This window comes from Nematolebias whitei, chromosome 4 (assembly GCF_014905685.2).
Source record: "Nematolebias whitei isolate Nwh7 chromosome 4, NemWhi1, whole genome shotgun sequence".
Taxonomy (NCBI): domain Eukaryota; kingdom Metazoa; phylum Chordata; class Actinopteri; order Cyprinodontiformes; family Rivulidae; genus Nematolebias; species Nematolebias whitei.
This window is the reverse complement of record NC_056501.1, coordinates 34130363-34149643: the sequence shown is the minus strand read 5'-3', so window position 1 is coordinate 34149643 and position 19281 is coordinate 34130363. Positions and strand designations below refer to the sequence as shown.

General features: G+C 40.1%; 1 protein-coding gene across 1 annotated transcript in view; it reads left to right on the top strand.

Moving 5' to 3' along the window:
- Positions 1 to 19281, top strand: part of myot (myotilin) — a gene marked incomplete at its 5' end in the record, with an annotated part of 91112 nt that overhangs the window by 464 nt on the left and 71367 nt on the right. Inside the window, 4 exon segments of the mRNA XM_037675403.1 lie at positions 457 to 1409; positions 5734 to 5884; positions 8613 to 8714; positions 10898 to 10935. Of these exon segments, the coding sequence (XP_037531331.1) occupies positions 481 to 1409; positions 5734 to 5884; positions 8613 to 8714; positions 10898 to 10935 (1220 nt within the window).

Genomic DNA, 19281 nt, shown 5'->3' with positions numbered 1-19281 from the left:
TTGAAAAAATGGAATTATATTAGAAAAACAGAATTACATTTGGAAAAAAACAGACTCACATTAAAAAAATGGAATTACGTTTGAAAAAATGGTATTATATTAGAAAAACAGAATTACATTTTAAGAAATGGAATTACATTTGAAAAAAACATAATCAAAAATTATATGTTTTCTGTTTTTTCCAATGAAATTCTGTTTTTTCAAATGTAATTTTAGTTTTTCTCAAATGTGATTTTGGCCACTTCCGCTTTGGCTTAATGTAATTCCGTTTTTTAAAATGTTGTATTTTTGTTGTTTTAGTTGTGTTTTTTCAAATGTAATTCTGTTTTTTCATATGTTGTTTATTTACACCTTAGGGCCACCATATGTTGTGCGTTTAAACAAACAAACAAAAAAGCAGTGTTTCTCATCTCTGAAGAATTTCTTTGGTGTGAATGAATGGTTTTTTCTTTCCAGTCCTCCCAGTCAGGAGGCACCAACATGAACCTGTCGGATCTGCCTACCCCTACCTCCTTCCCTCCCAGCGCCTTCAACTACGAGCGGCCGAGGCATTTCATCCAGTCACAGCCAGCTTTCCAAGTGCCAAGCTACGAGTGTGTCCTGAGAGAGGCCCAGGAGAACCAGAATCACCAACTAAACCTCAATAGCACCCAGAGTCCAAATGTTACAGAGACTCAAAGTCACATTAAAAACACACAGACTCAGTCATTTTCTCAAACCCAGTCAGTGCCGAAGTCTGTGATGCAAACACAGTCACAATTTCAATCCCTGAACCTCATTCAGAACCAAACAACTTCAGTGACCCACTCTCAGATTCAGAACCAGGCCAAGCTGTCCACTTCACTGTCCAGCTGCAACCGTCCTGCTTCCGTCTCCGATTCCTCTGCTGTATTTCCTCTGTCCTGCTCTGCTTCCTTACTCACTCCCTCTGCTCCCACCTCCTCCTCTCCTGCCCCTACCATCTCATCTTCTCTGACCCGCCCCACCATGCGCTCCACCATCACTCTCACCCCCAGAGTTCCCAGTGTGACGGGCCTTGGCAGCGCCACCTTGCCAGCCAACCAGGACACCATGTTAGCATCAGCTGCTTACCTCTGCTCTGTGCTGCCCTCCCAGTCCTCCACCTCCACTCTGTTCTCCTCCAAATTATCTCCCAACTCCAACCTCTCCCACCACTCCCCTTCTCACTCTAGCTCCCCACTTTCACCCTCCAGCCCCCTCCTTCCTACGGAGGCCTCTTCTCCATCCTCCCTTTCTCAACAGCCACTTTTAATGTCCCCTTCTCTCTCTGGCTCCACTCTGTCTTCCCCCTCTTCTTCTCTCCCACAGCCGAAAACCCCCAACATTCAGAACATGGATCAACCTGCTGTAGTCTCTCTGCCTGCCAGCTACAAGGGGACACCCAACACGTGAGTTTAATATACATTTTATACCATACCATACCAGCTTTATTTATAGAGCACTTTAAACACCTACAGAACCAAAGTGCTGTACACACAACAAAACAATCATACAGTCAGATAAGAAAAATGATTAAAATGATTAAAAATCAGATAATAAAAGTCGTGTAAAATAGAATCATACAATCGGATAATACAAGCGGTAAAAATTATTAAAAGTCAAAATCTCAGATGGTGCCAAAGGCCACGGAGAAGAGATGGTTTTAAGAAGGGATTTAAAAAAAAAAAATTTTTATTTACCCTTTATTTATACAGGTAGTGTCATTGAGTCTCATTGAGGTTTAAAAACGGAAAGGGAAGAGGCCTGTCTGATGTTCAAGGGAAGGTCGTTCCACAGTTTAGGAGCTGCTACAGCAAAAGCACGGTGTCCTCTGATTTTACGCTTTGTCTTTGGCACACTCAAGAGCAGCTGATCACATGACCTGAGGGATCGAGAGGGTGTGTATAGATGCAGCAACTCGGACAGATAGGGCAGGGCAAGTCCATTAAGAGCTTTAAAAGCAAATAAAAGAATTTTAAAATGAATCCTGGAATGTACGGGCAGCCAGTGCAGGGAGGCTAAAACAGGAGAAATGCGTTCAAACTTTCATGTGCCAGTTAAAAGCCGTGCAGCAGCATTCTGTACCCTCTGAAGCTGAGAGATACATGAATCACTGATTCCTGTATAGAGTGCATCACAGTAGTCCAGCCGAGTGGTCACAAAGGCATGAACTACTGTTAGGATCGGCTTCACCTTAGCCAGCTGCCTCAGATGGAAAAAACAAGTTTCAACAACTGCTCTGACGTGGTTTTCTAATTTTAGTCCAGCATCGACTTTGACCCCCAGGTTTGTAATAATTGGCCTGATATACTGGGCCAATGAACCAACAATGACATTGGGAGTCTCAGTGGAGCTTCCAAAGATCATCACCTCAGTTTTTTCCTCATTAAACTTTAAGAAGTTTACAGCCATCCAGGCTTTGATGTCCTCCAGACATGAAAACAGAGGGGCCAGAGAGTTAGTCATTTTTCTTTAGCGAGACATATATCTGCGTATCATCTGCGTAACAATGAAATAAGATCCCATATTTTCTAAAAATAGAGCCAAGAGGGAGCAGGTATAGCATGAAGAGGAGGGGCCTAAGACTGAGCCCTGTGGAACCCCACACAAGAGAGGAGCAGAGGAGGACACATAGTCACCAAGGCAGACACAGAAAGTACCCTCCACTAAGTAGGACCTAAACCAGACCAGTGCTGCACCACTGACACCCCCCCCCCCCCCCCCCCATTGCTTCAAACGACAAAGTAAGATGTTATGGTCCACGGTGTCAAAAGCAGCTGATAAGTCTAAAAGCAGGAGGACAACACAGTCACCAGAGTCCGTTGCTAAAATGTTGTTGAAAACCTTTAAAAGAGCAGATTCTGTGCAGTGTAGAGCTTTAAAACCAGACTGTAAAACCTTGAGGATGTTCTGTTCTTTCAAATATGCTGATAGCTGTTCGTACACCACCTTCTTGAGAATTTTTGAAAGAAATGACAGTTTGGAGATTGTCCTGTAGTTAGCAAGAACAGAGGGGTCCAGAGTAGGTTTCTTAATGAGAAGCTGGACCGCTGCATGTTTAAAATTTCCAGGGACAACACCAGAGGACAGACTGCTGCTCAGAAGAGCAAGGACCGAAGGACCCACAGTGAGGAAAACCTCTTTGAATAAACAAGGAGGTATAGCATCACTTGGTGAACCTGTTGGCTTTAAGTGACTGACCACCTGCTGCAGAGACGAGAGAGTCACAGGTTCAAAGCTGTCAAAAACAGTCGAGCAAGGCACAAAGACTGAGGGGTCATGAGCAGAAGGAGAGATCTGGGCTCTGGTGGAATTGACTTTCTCAACAAAGAAATTTAGAAAGTTTTCACATGCAGCAGGTGAGGATTCAATACAGTTAGTTTGTGGTGCATTAATAACAGAACAAATTACTTTAAATAAAACATAAGGATTGTGACTGTTTGATACAATCACATTTGACAAGTATTTTCTTTTGGCATCTTTCACAGTTTTTTGATAGTGACGCCAGCAGTCCTTTAATATTTGAAATGACACCTGTAATTTGTCTGCTTTCCACCTGCGCTCGGCTCTGCGACACTCTCTCCTGGCCGCCCTGGTGTTGTCATCCAACCATGGTTCGCACTTGATTTTAGGAGATCTGATTTTTAACGGAGACACAGAATCCAGAACTGTTGTGCAGGTGGAGTGAAACCATGAGCTGAGGGTCTCGGTGTTGCTGGTCTCTGGGACGGCACAGTTCTGATTAAAAGCAGATGAAAAGAGACCAGCAGTGGAAGAGTTCAAAACTCGACAGAGTCAAGCTGCAGCGCGGGGTTTAGCTTTAGTGCAGGACAGGTTTGTTTCAAATAAAACAGGCATGTGGTCTGAAAACACAGGATCACTACTCACTACATTAAAAACAGGTAGACCGCACGATAAAACCAGATCCAGAGTGTGTCCATGTTCACAGACTGCACAAGATTAATGATTAATAATTTATGACACTCGCTTGATGTGTCAGATAATCATTTAGGGGCGTTTACACGGCGCGTATTTTGAGTGCATCCGCTCCTTTTTCTCTGCGGTTCTGCTGATCATTTACACGACACCAGTGGCCCCCCTCTTTGAATCCGGAGGTTTCTGAACCCACCTTCCAGAGTGGAGATTTTTGCTGACCCCCCACTGATAATGTAAACATCTCCAGCTGAGGCTTTGTGTTAAACCACATACTCACGCGTGGACCGACGCTATATTTCTATCAACATTGCGGCGGACACAGTGCTTTCTGAACTACGACTGATGGAATATATTTTTAATCTTGTAGTTAATCTACGTCAGATTCCAGGTGCTGTGACCAACATCTGTGTTGCAAGAGACACAATCTGATCCAGTTCTAATATCGCTGTTTATAGAACGAGGCACGCGCACACGTCGCGCTGCACTAGAACATACTATGTGCTAAATAACAAGTTTAATAATAATAAACAGTATTTATCTTAAGTTTGGGATATATAATTAAGCTATCTGGACATTATGTAATTCAAATTATGTGATTAAAATGATGCTAAGCATATTGCGTGTTATTAAAATTGAAAATGAAGACATCAGGTTTAATTTTTATTTATTTATCCAACACCACAAACTGTATGTCACACAAACAATGATAATTAAACTGAACACACGATTAAAAACAAGTTAACTGTAAACTACGTTAATGAACTGGACTCTTCCTCTGTTTTCATCCTGGATGTCCCACGTTGTCCATCTGACTCGTTCAGGCTGTCACTCCTTTGATTAATGCAACGTAAAACATTCAATGGTTTGAATAAAAGAACTGAGGGGAATTTTAAATAAGTAGTTCATCCAACATCTCTGTCTTCGACGTCCTCTTGCAGTTCATCTGGGCCGAGCCTCGTTCAGAACCGGTCCGCCTGGTGGGAGGACAGCTCCTTCTTCTTTCAGGAAAAATAAAAACTCAGTTGGTTGTTTTGTAACTGAAGTAAACACAAGCAAACATTATTAAGAACATTGATTTACCTGCAGTAAATCAGCTACTGATTATCACGGAATAAAGTCCAACATCGTCGACTCGGTTCTGGTCCACTCAGCGACCGGTGTGGAGCTGTTAGACGAAGCGGTCCTGCTTGGCGTCAAATTTGTCGACTCTTATCCAAAATCCATCCAGAATCCAGCTTTAACTTGTTGTTACGTTGTTGTTAGCCGAACTTTTAGCCCAGAGGAAAACATGAATGCATGCGCATTAGGTGAAGGTACAAAATTCACAGCGCCATCTAATGACCCGGCATGGTAACTACAGCGGATTCGGGAGGGCGGGGGGGAATCCTCCGGATGCATGTAAACCCAAAATCCGACCGTGTCAACGCAAATCTTTCCTTTAACATACAAAAAAACCTACGTTTCCCCCCATCGTGTCCGTGTAAATAGGGCCTTAATCCGTTTTTATTGTGCCAAAACTTCAGTATTGATATACACGCTAACATGTGTAGCATCCATCTTAACTTTAGTAAAAACAGTGTGCTGCATGTGACGTCTTCTGTGCTTGTAGGTTGGAGTGTTTACACTGCATTCTAATGGAGGTCACATTTAAGTTATAATGTGAACGACAGCCCCCAAAATTAGAACTGAGCAAAAATATTGTAATTTATAGTAGGGGGTAGTGACAAAGGTTTGTTACATTAAGTCCTAAATATAGATATTTACAGGATTAAAATGTGTCTGTTACCCTCCTTTTAGCCTACCTAAACCTATATTGAAGAAGTCTGTTGTGCCTCAGCACTCCTCCTCTTCCTCCATAAAAGAAGACATCCAGGGCTCGAAAGATGCTCTCATTCAGGACCTGGAAAAGAAGCTTCGCTCTAAAGAAGTCAGAAGAAGACACAGTCAGGTATGATGGTGTGTTCTGCAGACTGAGAAAAAAAAGATACAAATTCTTATCCCTAGATTTCTGGCCTGGGTGGACAAATAACGTGTTTTGCACTTGATAATTTTTAATACTTTTATTACTTAGATTATGTTTTTACAATGTGTGCAGCTTTTCTCACTGCAGTGTTCTCTTCAATGAAAATAACATTTTCAAAGCTCCTTGTTATAGATGAAAACACACTTTTTGGGGGTTTCAAATGGTTGCAGCAGTTTTGAATGAATTAAACTCAACAAATGATCACACGAGATATTAATGACAGTTTGTGCATTGATTCTGTTTGAATCTGTTTGTCTAGTTTGTGCGTATTGTTACCAATCATGAGGTTTTAATGTTCATTTCAGAATCAACTTTATTGACATTGCACAGTTAAGCACAGCAAAAATACATTCCAGTACAGCCGTCCAACAAGGGTAGACAGAAATGCATGGAGGCTGAAGCTTCGGTGATGTGCTGCCCTTATCACTTAGAGAAGAAAAGGGAATTAAAAACATGAGGAAAGAAGGTATAAAAAAGATCTCTCACACTGTGTCCTTGACATAGGGCACAGTGTAAGGAAGCAAAAAAAACTACCTCAGCACAAGCAACATAGACATAATACATTTTGAGGAAGCCGACAAAGGGAGATTGTCTGAACACAACCGGAAAGTTGCATTGTCCTGATAAAGATGGTACAGTGTCTATCAGCCGGTGCAGCTCTGATAAGGGTCCACAGATGTTCTCTGGGGGACAGGGACGGGGGAGGGACAGCACAGATTCGTTATTTACATATCCTCCAGGAGCAATTTGAGATAATTTGACCTATCCAAGGCCAAACGGGGGAGCCAGTTACAGATAAGCAACAATTGTTTTGGGACAGGCCGACTCTACTGATTTCATGTCTGCCTTCAAAGTTTCTGCTGGTGCACTCAATGGCAAATACAAACAGCCAGATTCGTGGTCGTTCCACCGGTCCGTGCATGTAGCCTTCTCCAAGGTCGATTCATGCCAGCGAGCATCCGAGACTGAGAGCTCAAAACACGGTGCAGTCCTTATAAGACAGACAGCCTCACCATTGCCAAAACTGCAGCTGACTTCTTCCCAATTTGTCAATATCCCAGGTACCCGCTGATTCCAAAAAGCAGAGACCCTGTTATTATAAATCCAATTATGTACGCGTCTTCAACATTCTCAACGGACAATACAGACAGGCACATCATCTTTCATGCACCCCAGGAATCCATAATATATCCAGCTGCGTGTGTCCCTTGAGGGCATGAGGGCTCTCCTTCACCCCGTCTTCTCATCAAATAAATTGTATTGATTGCGTTGAGAAACCAGCTGACCAGATCCATGACCAGAAGATGTATAAAGAGAGGCTCTGAATTCACAGGGCAAGGGCAAAAGCAGGAGGGAGGCAGGGGAGGGAAAGAAAGAGTCAGTTTTCGTCAAGAGCAAGTCAGAAAGAAAGAAAAGAAAGAAAGGATTTGAGTGACAAGAAGTCCTGAAATTTGAATTTTCAGATATATCAACCCTCATAGTGGGATGTTCACAAGTTAAAATGTAAGTAAAGTAATAAAAGTTGACACTGAAAGTATCTTTTTACTTTCATGTAACATTGTTACATGAAAGTAAAAGGTAATATTTAAAGGGTAATATTTAAAAATATACAGCACATGCAGTCCTCTGCACAATACAAAATAACAAAAAAGTTATTTCTTTATTATTGTGTGTTATTGTTTATTATCGTTATTAAATGTTATTACTTTTTGCCAAACTGATAGATTTCTGCTTTAAAATGACTTAATTTTACTCAAAGGAATTATATTTTAAAGATTTTAGCTATTTAGTCGTTTAATACAGTTTATTTTTCATATTTGATCATTTATTGAATTATATTTATCACTAAACAATTACCTCACAGTATGGTTCCAAAAATAAACAAGCTTAGCACATACAGAGAACCAAAACCTGAAAATGTACTACAGCTTTCTCAATAACTTTTTGAGTAGGAGGTTAATGGTTCTCTTTCTATTTTAGTGGGAGTTTGGTCACACGCAAGTCAGACATGTCTTTATGCTAATGACGTTAGTCCTAATGCATTAACATTTAATACAAAGTTAAATTTTAGATGCAGAAGTCCCTTAAAGGTTGGGGCACGGTGTAGGATGATTAGGTAATGATGGGAAAAAAGCATATTTGGTGTCTCCCCACAGCACAGAATTAGTCAGGTTCAATTCAATTCAGTTTATTTATATAGCATCAAGTTACAACAGAAGTCCTCTCAGGGCATTGTACAGAAACTTACTTGGGTATGAACATGTATAGACATTTATGAATTTATTATATGTCGTGCTCTTTATGGCATGGTGGGCTGTTCAGCCCTCCTTGGATAATGAGGTAGGGTATGAGGTATAGGTATGAGTATTACTGCTCATAATAGAATTTTTAAACTTTTCAAGTATCTGAAGAACAAAAAGAAAGGTGTTTTTTGTGGAAAAATAGCAATACTAACACAAATACACTATAAATATATTTTATAACTGAAAAAATTGCAATGAGGTCACTTTTCCCTATTTAGAAAAAAAACTACTTAGAACAGTTTCTTTGAGCTGAAATTCTTGATCAGGACTGCTTGTACCACCACTCTTAATATGCATTCCTCTATGTTTGCATTAAGACATTTTAACAACATGACGCTTGTTTTTGACAGAAACTCTCCTATGAGGAGCAGATGGCTCGCAGGCTTTTGGGTCCAAACAACGCTACACACATGTTTGACAAAGACAATTTGTCAGATTCACAACTTGAGCAGGTACCACAACATGCTACATTTTTTAAAGATTTTTTATCATATACTGTATATATTCGAAAGTATTTACCAGTTTGCTTTTTCTTTTTTGTGTATTAGTAAATTGTAGATCAAAATAGATAAATTGAGATTAAATCTGTTTGATCTTAGTATGTGTGTGTGTGTGGTGGGGGTGTATATATATATATGTATGTATGTATGTGTGTGTGTGTGTGTGTGTGTATATATATATATATATATATATATATATATATATATATATATAATCTTGCGCTGAGTTGGGAGTAACTGTAGGACCACTGTAGGCTACAGAGGTTTTTTATTAAAATGTAGACCGGAAATAGTCCTTGCTTAAAGAATTAAAAAAAAGACTGTTATCAGCAGGGACTGGTAATTTAGTCATCATTTCCATCATTAAGAAACACCTTAGTAGAGCCCGACTGATATACTGGTAGGGGCCAATATTTTAGGCCAATATAGACATTTGGGTACCTATCAGTATTGGTGATAATTGTCCCATTATGCTCAGACATAAGCACTCCTAAGCACATTTATAAGCAGTTTTCACCTGTAAAATACTGAGAACCAGACTTAATTGAATCCAGCAGAGAGCACATGCAGACTACTTTCAAGTCATGGCCGTTTACTTAAGTTTCACTTTGACGTTCATCACAGTCGAGGCAGGGAGCAATATTGTGTAGAGTATTGTACTGAACAGAGCATGGTAAATTTATTTGAACTGATCTGTAAAATAAATCAACAATAATAAGTTTATCTTCAGTCCTCCAACCCGCTTGTCATTAACTATGTGTCTCTCAAGTTAGCAAGCTAACGCTTGGATAACCTAGCATAGATTATTGTCTTGTTAAACTTTAGCCGAAGCAATAAATCTAACGTAGAGGTAAAATATATCGATGTTAGTAATGTTATCTTTGTCATCCTCAATGAAATGCATTGTTTGTCTGAAATCTTTACTTCTCTGCAAAAAAAAAAAAAAAACAAACGCTGCTGCGGTCGATACAAATTAGATCTTTGCCTTATGTGACTAAGTGTTTAAACAATAAACAGGAAGGACGTTTCTTAGGTTAATTTATATTTTTGTAACACACAATAAATTTATGGTGAATAGTGGAGGATAGAAAATGTGAACGCACATTAGAAAGTCCATTTTTATAACCAGTGCACCACTTCTAAACCTACAGTAGTGTAGGACTACCTATATCATGGATCTGATTTGATTAGCTTCATGGTTGCTAACAGCTGTGTAAAACAAGCCCCGCTCCACTTGCTGTTTTCTTAGATTCTTGGGGGTGGTCAAAGCTTTAAAAAAATTCTGCCATTATTGGTTATTGGCATTAGCCTTCCCTTCCCAATATCGGTTTTGGCGATAGCCAAAATTTCCATATCGGTCGGGCTTTACACCTTTGATTTGAGACTTGGGCTGTCCTTCCAGTAAGAAAATGGCATTAAACACTCTGCTGAAGCAACACTTTAGCTGTTTAAGGAGAACCAGTTAAATGTCCTGGAATGGTCAAAGCCCTGACCTCAAACACAATCCACAATCCAGTTATTTTGTTTTGACGTCTTGAGTTCAACATGTTGTTTTGTCAAGTTGGTCAAAAAATAATTTATTAGTAAGCTTCATTCCCCCAAGTAGAATTACATAAACATTGTGTGATTTACAAGATGTACAAATTTTCCAACCCACTTTATTATTAAGCAATCTTCCACCGTGCTGCTAATGAATGTAATTGTACTGACATGTAATGTTTTACAAACCTTAGTATGGGTTAGACTGGTGGCAAAAGAGCTGATTTCCTTCTTTGGGGCCTCCCAACAGGTTCATGAGCCTAGAGCTGAAACTACCTGCAGCCACACTGAGCAGCTACATGCTGTCATGTAAACTACTGCACTCTGCGTATTAACCTCTCACTCAAGGGGCTTTGCACCCTTTTCTGTCTTCACCCCCATCTCTCTCTCTCTTTTACACACACACACATGTTCACACACAATCATTGGCATTTTCACACACCTATTTAGTTCAACAGTTTGTTCACTGTTAGCCTGCCTTCTAAAATCGAATCCCCACATGCACAGAGTGACTCAGCTGGCATTTAGTCACATTTAGTCTTTATAATGAAAGCTGTGTTTATCTTTCTTTACACTGACCTATTGTCTCTTTGCAGCCAGATTCTTCTGAAGGACGACACACAGGTGGTCTATGGTAAATAAACTTTATGAATCATTATTAAATGTATTAACTTATCCAAGTGTCAATGGACACCTGGATGTCCATTGACACCTGGATGTCCAAGTGCCAAGGGGAGAGACCTTGAATGTGGTCTCTCTCCTTGATATCACTGGCTGTGTTTATTTAATGTACTTTGTAGTTGTAATAGGATATCCGGTTTTGCTGAAAAAAATGTTGACCAAGCCTGTCACCTTGTCAGTATTCCACACGGTCTGTTTTGGTTCTTTGTTCATTTTTCACAGTGCACCCTGGAGCTGTGTGTAACAACACTCACAGTGTGCTTTGATACTAGGTTTTAAAATATGTCCGTTCAAGCCTTATGAGAAAAAGCACAAAGAACCTTCCACTGGTTTGATTTTCAACTTCTTATCCATCCATCCATTTTCTTTACCCACTTTTGCTGCTGCCTATCTCCGGCAGTCACTGTGCGAAAGGCAGAGGATACCCTGGACAGGTTGCAAGTCCCTCACAAGGACACAAAGACACAAAAAACATTCACACTCTCACTCACACTAAGAGATTGCCAGTGAATCTAACATGCATGTTTTAGGTTTGTGGGAAAAAACCCTCATGAACAATGGGAGAATATACAAACTTCCCACAGAAAGGCTGGGAGGTGATCATGCAACACTCTTGCTATGATGCAACAGCTCTAACCACTTTACTACAGTGCTGCTCCTGATATCTAGAGTGATTTACTTGCAAATATTTTTCTCAGACTGTTAAATATATGAATATGACAGCTGTATTAAATCTCTGGTTTAGTATAATTTTATTTTTGAGCCTTGATTTCTACAAAATTATACTTTTAGAATAATCAGGAGCAAGCTAAAGTTCTAAGAACTGTGTAAATGGTGTGCCAAAAAAAAAGTGTCTTAATGTTTACATCACTGTGTAATTAATCTAAAAAAAGTTAAGTCTGGTCCTCCGGACATGGACATGTCCGGAGGACCAGACTTAACTTTTTTAGATTTTTCTACCTGGATTATTGAGCATGCATCAGGATATTGTGTAATTAATTTTGCTCTGAATGGGACCAATTTGTACAACATGCTTTCATTAATAAGGCATAACTAAACCTAAGTGCTTCATAAATACAAAAAAACTTCTTTTTTTCCCCCTAAGGTTAGAAATCAGATATAATGTAAAGCACTGCATGATTATGATGCTAATATTGGCTTCACTTTTGACACAAGGTCATATGTCTATATTTTTATAAAGTCTGAATTTGTTCCAAGTTTACTCTTGAACTTGAGGTAAATGTCGAAAAAGAATTGCATCACAGTTATTGTGACAAGAGTCTCAAGAAGAGAATGAGAAGAGTTTAGTGAACAGAAATCAAACGAACTGTCAAAGTCCCTGTCAGCATGAGTACTGCACACCTGTGCCCCTAACTCTCCAGCAGTGTGTTTAATCAGACAGAAATGCGGTGAATAAGCCTCAAACAGTCCGTGCAAAACCTACATAAACATATATATGGAACATGGAATGTCACCTTTCTTTTTGTGAAGGAGCCTGCACTTGTACATGAGGTTGAGAGGTACTGATATGGGCTGGACCATATTCCACTCTAGAGTTGCCCCCATTGTAAGCATTGCAGGCTGATGTGTATCTACTTAAAGTCCCCCAAATAATGAGAGGGTAGCTTTCCTACGACTTCGGGTGGGATGACAGGGTACCTAGCCTTCTTGGAGTCCTTAGCGGGTGTGTTGAAAAGTGCTCAAACCCGGGACTCCTTTACTCTTCTGGAGAACCGCATTAGTGTGCAACAGTGTGACCTGGAAGGGAGTGATTGGGAGGAACAACTTCTCTGATCTGAACCCAAGTGATGTTCTGTTGTTGGACTCCTGTGCTGTCAGTAGGACATTAACAGAGTACTCGAGTAATCTACACATCGTTGCTAGGACCTCTATCGAGGTTAAAAATTTAACATCGAGTAACCGTAGTGACGTCATATTATGTGACCACCGTATGACCGTAGGGGCGGTGTTGCACTGTTGCAGGTCACAGAGTATGGTGTAACACCGGGTCCAATCCACTGAACCAGAACCAGCTTCGGTTTAAGTTTCGTTTTTGACGTGCTGCATGTTTCTTCACGTTTTGCAGTTTAATTAAAATAACTAATAGTTTAGTTTTTCCTGTGACTTATTTGCAGTATGATAAATGGTAGGAGCATAATATACGCTCCCAATGTTTTGTTGGTCTTTTTTTTTCGTAAATAATTACCTTTTTTTGCGGTTTTATTTATTTATTTATTTTTGTATCTTGAGATCTATGACGTCATCAAATACTCGAGTTCTACTTGGGTTTATTATGTTAATGTCGAGTTTAAAAATTATATACTCGTTCAACCCCTAGCTGTCAGGGTTTGTCCATCACAAACACCACGGTCGATGGTGGTGGTGGGGGTGCTCTGTGAGTATATGATTAGTGGTCTGTTGTTACAGGCCGTTCAGTCCTATACAAGTGGTGCAAGAGTTTGGTTTGCATTGCCGGCAGTGAGTTGCACACTTTAGACACAACAAGTACCTCAACTAATTTGAGATCGATAAGACTTATTGGTGCAGCTTCCACATTATTGTGGACTCTGTGCTGGTCTGTTGTGGTGAAGAAGGAGCTGAAATGTAAGGCGAAGCTCCCTGTTTATCCATTGTTCTACATTCCTATGAACTTTGGGTAGTGACTGAAAGAACAAGATCGCAGATACAGGCGGATTAAATAAACTTTATCTGCAAGGTACTAGACTCTAGAGTTATGAAGTCATAATCAGCAGCAGTTGTCTATTTTATAGAGCGAGATAATATATATTTTCAAGAATCTAAAAGAAGAACTATTTCACATTACATTTGTTTTCATTATTTTGCAGCAGTCTCAGCTGAATGCATGCAGCTCAAAAACTTCACTTTGTTTTCTGTAACTACAGACGAGATCATGAAGTCTGGTCCACATCAAAAGCATCATATTGTGAACATGTGAATAATGACAGTTTTTATTATAACTATTCAAGTTCTTCAGGAGGAATATCAACTACTTTGTACCTTAAAAGTGGTTAAAAGTACACACTGCTTAAAAATACAATTTTTTAAATGTTTTTTCAACAAAAATCTAGTCAGTCCTTTATAGCTGTCTCTGTCATGATCAGCGGCCCCCGCTGCCCCCCATCTGCTCACTTCCCTGCCCCTTCATGACATGCTATGTTTTCTGCCATTCTGGTCATAGTTTCTGTTCATGTTTATTCTCATCTCCTGTCAACCTGCACCTCTGCCTGCTCACTTCACCACACCCCCTCAGCTTATCACAGCAATCAGCCCTGATTCCACTCACCTGTTCAGTTCATCTGGTTCACCTGCTCTGCACCCTTCATAAGATCCATTTTCCCCTCTTCACCAGTGTGAGATTATTACACCTTCCATGGTCCCTGATTTTCAAGCCCTCATAGTTTCATGCCTAGACCTCAAGCCTTTTTCTCTGGATTATTGACCTCACGCCTGCCTTCTGGATTTCTTGTTTTTTGCCTGCTCCTCATCTGGTTCTGTTCTGCCTCTCTGACCACGGTAACGACCTCCTCTTCAGTCTATGACCTCGACTCACGGATCAACCTTTTGGATTGCCCTTTGGACCACAAACTTTCATTGCCCCACTGTCCATAGCATTAAAGGCCTCCCTCTGCAGCTACCAGCAGCCTTACTAATAAAAACTGTTAATTTTTGCACTCCTGTGTCCGGCTTATATTGGATCCAAAACCTTGGTTTGTGACAGTCTCAGCCTGAAATAAAAAAAAAACACTAAGTGTGTTTTGTTTAAAAACTCTGCAGTTTTTTTTTAATTTTTTTTCAACTGACAAAGTACTGTATATCTTTTTTTTGGTAAAAACAAAAATTTTAAGGACATTTTCCTCCATTGGTATATCCTCTGGATCAACATCCACATCCTCCTTTGTTCTCCAGAGCTCAGAACTGATGTTTGGTTTTGTTGACCATGTCAGAATGGTTCTGGACCCCCTCCTCTGTGCAGTGTCAGACCTCCTAGTGGGGCTCAGCCCGCTTTTCCTCTTTCTTCTTCTAAAGCAAATCATGATCACTCTCTTCATCAACAAAGTCCTTACTCTGACTCAGACTCTGTTTTTCTCCTTCATGATCCTCTCCTACATCCAAGATTCTGACTCTGCGGTTCTGTTCTCTGGGTCTGCAGCTCCGCCACCCTCACGTTCAAAAATTCTCATTGTTTCGACTCTACTGACTAAACTAAACCCCAATGCACTAAACTGCATGCTAACTATAAAAGCCAAACACGCTAAACATCACAAATCTCTCAAATCTCATGACTCCCGCTCTCACGCCAAACCCCATTCAACTTCTGCACCTTTTTCTTCTTCTTACTCTAGATTTTTTGGTGCTTGACAAATAACTTCAAGCCTCCATCAGAAAGGACGGGGGAGGTTGTTTATCTGTTCGGCAGGGGTGTCAGATGAGAGCGGAGGGTGATGTGGGTGTTTTATCTTTGAGACTGCCCGTCTTTGTTGCAGCCTCTGCTCTAACATGCTTCAGACATGACTGATTTTCTGAAAAATATGTGGTGTGGATCCTTTATCATAACTGTTATTACTTGGCTCATCAACACAATTTAAAAACGGGTGTGTAGATTGAAGTCTGTACTTTTGGAAGAAAGTAAAACATAGTCTCTGAGAGGCTGTGCCTTTCCCACTAGAGCGACTAAAATCGGTCATGTGACTGTCACTTGCCTGAGTGTTGACACCAAACAAAAAAAAATTGTTACTCAGAATAAGTGACTGCAGACACTTGAGTAGGCAGCAAAGATGCAGCCCGCTGCTTGTTATTGAGAAGGCAGCCTTAGAGAGAGGGTGAAAAGTTCAGTTGACTGGCAGATACTTGGAATATAGTTGATGCTCCTCCACATTAAGAGGAGCCGGATGAGGTGATTCAGGCATCTCCTTAGGATGCCTGCATATGCTTCCCTAGAGAAGTTTTTGTTTAAAAATATCTTCTGTTCATCTAACTTACTCAAAGAAGCCATGATGACAGGAGAAGAGTTTTAACCGGTTTTACTTGAAACGGCAGATTTCCACTACAGGTTACACAGATGTACAGACGTTTACATGCATGGAGCCCAGTCATGAGAATCTGTCACAGGCAGCGCGTGAGAATTGTTTTTGTAAGCTTATCAGCTCTCACTGCTCACAGACAGACTGGTGTCCTTGGACTGCCAGCTGTACATGCAGAATCAAATCAGCTCCTCATTCAGCTCTCTGAGAGAGCAGATAACTCTCTGCTAACTCAAACACATGGTTCATGGGCAGTTATTCTCAGTAGGTGAAACATCTATAAAACCTTGTCCAAAGTTCCCTAACGTAGCCCCCTGTTTATGGGTGTTTATTACATTATCAATATCAACCTTGCATGTAGGGATGCTCTATGCATGTGGCGAGGAAAAAAAAACCTTGGGGCGAAAACAGTTCATTGAAGAGGACAACACCACATCGTCTCAACACCCTTTGATGACAACCCTACTTACTTAGCATCCCTCAGGGACAGTGGGGTCAATTAAAAAGAAATCATAAATGCATAAAACAAACAAAAATGATCTAAGTAAAACACGAAGAGAGGAAAAAGGCAACAAAAACAAATCAAAACACAAAGCGTACAAGTAAACTCTTTAGCTCCCTCAGACGGAATTCTCTTTCTTCCTGAAAGCTTTTCTGAGTATTAAGAAATAATAAAAACAACAATAAATAAATAAAACATAAGTATTATACCCCTCCATTTAAACCAACATCAATGTCTTAGTGCTACCCCCTTTTTGTGAGTTTAGAAACCAGGAGACTGTATCTTTAATGGCAAAGTATAAACATCAGAGCCTCCATTTTTCTCCATCTGGTTCTGGTGGTGGCAGATCTCCATTTGGACATAGTCTCATTCCTGGTTGGGGCCTCGGTTTTCTGTGAGGCAGCAATTGTAGAGACAACTTCCTGTTTGCAGTTAAAACTCGCAACAGTCCGTCCCTCTGTCCATACTCCATCCAACAAGGTAATTATCGATGTAGAAGATACCTCTATCTGGAAACAAAATGAATTATATGAATCAATTTAAGAAAACAAATTCTTCAGCACACACAATAATGACAATTTATCCATACCTTAAGGAAAAATAAAGTTAATGCATTAGCCCTCATTTTATTATTAATAATGCAATACAGTAGTCCCTCATTTATTGCGGGGCATCCGTACCCTGAAGACCTGTGATAAGTGGAAAACCGCGAAGTAGGAATAGTAGTAAGTAGTAGTTTGAGAGAGAGAGAGAGTGAGAGTGAGAGAGAGAGAGAGAGAGAGAGAGAGAGGTGTTTTAAACTCTTCCTACATTCTTGCAATATTCTAAACAATGTTTCTAAACTCTAAACGCTGTAACAGAGCACAGAGTGTCATGATTTCAGTTCCCTGCCTCCTCTGCTCTTTGCCACCTGAAAGCACTATTGGCCACGCCCACTTCTCTGCTCTGCACAGTGAACAGCTGATCAGCTGCAACAGGAAGTTTATCCTGCAGTGTGGGCTGCACAAATGTGCAGCAGGTGCTAAATAATTTAAAATAATTTATTTTAAATAAAAATTCCATGCCAATCTTGCGGCTCATCTATCAATCAGTCAATTGTGTGTCATGACCAATCTTATTTTGTGCTTCCCTCTACTTCACTTGTCAATTTTTTCCAGCTATTGGTGTGTTTTAAATAACCTCTAGGTTTATTTTCAGCAGCTTCCAGCAAAATAATTCAGCAATCACACTCACGCTGCACTTCTGCTGGAAATGCAATTTCTCTAGTCATTTGTTATTTTCCATTATGTTATTATTTTATCAACCAGTGAACTGTAAGTCATTATGTAAAACCTTAAATCATCATCTTAAGTCTAAATAAAATAATAACTTATTTGACTTTTCTCTCTTAAATTTAGGTTAACCAATTAGAATACCTTTTTGCTAGATGGTTCAACCCTTATGAATTTTGAAGAACTGATAAACCCTTTAAGGAGTCATTTATACCCCAAATATTAAAAATATTTTCATTTCCTCTGGTAAGTGAAACCAAACTATTGCATATCAAATCTGTTTACATTCTGGTGTCTGAAACTAGATATTGAAAGGCAATATTTACAGGGTAGTTGCATTTTAATTTATTTTCCTAGATGTAGCCCAATCTGTTTCAAAAGTAAAGGTAAAATAAAACAACTTCTCAGGTTATTGTGGACCACTTAAAAAGCATAAACACAATAAAATTAAAGTAAAACATAATAAAAGGCACTGTACTACTACCCCATAGTAGTCTTGTCATCATCCAAGTGGCACTCATGTTGCAAGGCTCTCTTATTCATCCTCTTTTATTTTCCTTTATTTTTATTTTGATGATGATGTCACGCTGATTGATGCGTTGTTGGTTCCTTCACCAGTGTGGAAACGGATCACGCTGTATGTGTGAAATTCTCCTTCGTAGTCGGGTTTTAACCTGTGAGTCAGTGACGTCAATGTGTTAGTTACCTCTTGAAGCAAGAGGATACAGTGCCTTGCAAAAGTATTTGGCCCCCTTGAACTTTTCAAACTTTTGCCACATTTCAGGCTTCAAACATAAAGATATATAAAAAAAATTTTTTGTGAAGAATCAACAACAAGTGGGACACAATCGTGAAGTGGAATGAAATTTATTGGATGTGTCAAACTTTTTTAACAAATAAAAAACTGAAAAGTGGGGCGTGCAATATTATTCGGCCCCCTTGCGTTAATACTTTGTAGCGCCGCCTTTTGCTGCAGTTCCAGCTGCAAGTCTCTTGGGGTTTGTCTCTATCAGTTTTACACATGAGAGACTGAAATTCTGCCCATTCTTTCTTTGCAAAACAGCTCGAGCTCAGTGAGGTTGGATGGAGAGCGTTTGTGAACAGCAGTCTTCAGCTCTTTCCACAGATTCTCGATTGGATTCAGGTCTGGACTTTGACTTGGCCATTCCAACACCTGGATACGTTTATTTGTGAACCATTCCATCGTAGATTTGTCTTTATGTTTTGGATCATTGTCTTGTTGGAAGATAAATCTCCGTCCCAGTCTCAGGTCTCTTGCAGACTCAAACAGGTTTTCTTCCAGAATGGTCCTGTATTTGGCCCCATCCATCTTCCCATCAATACTGACCATCTTCCCTGTCCCTGCTGACGAAAAGCAGACCCAAACCATGATGCTGCCACCACCATGTTTGACATTGGGGATGTTGTGTTCAGGGTGATGAGCTGTGTTGCTTTTACGCCAAACATATCGTTTTGCATTGTGG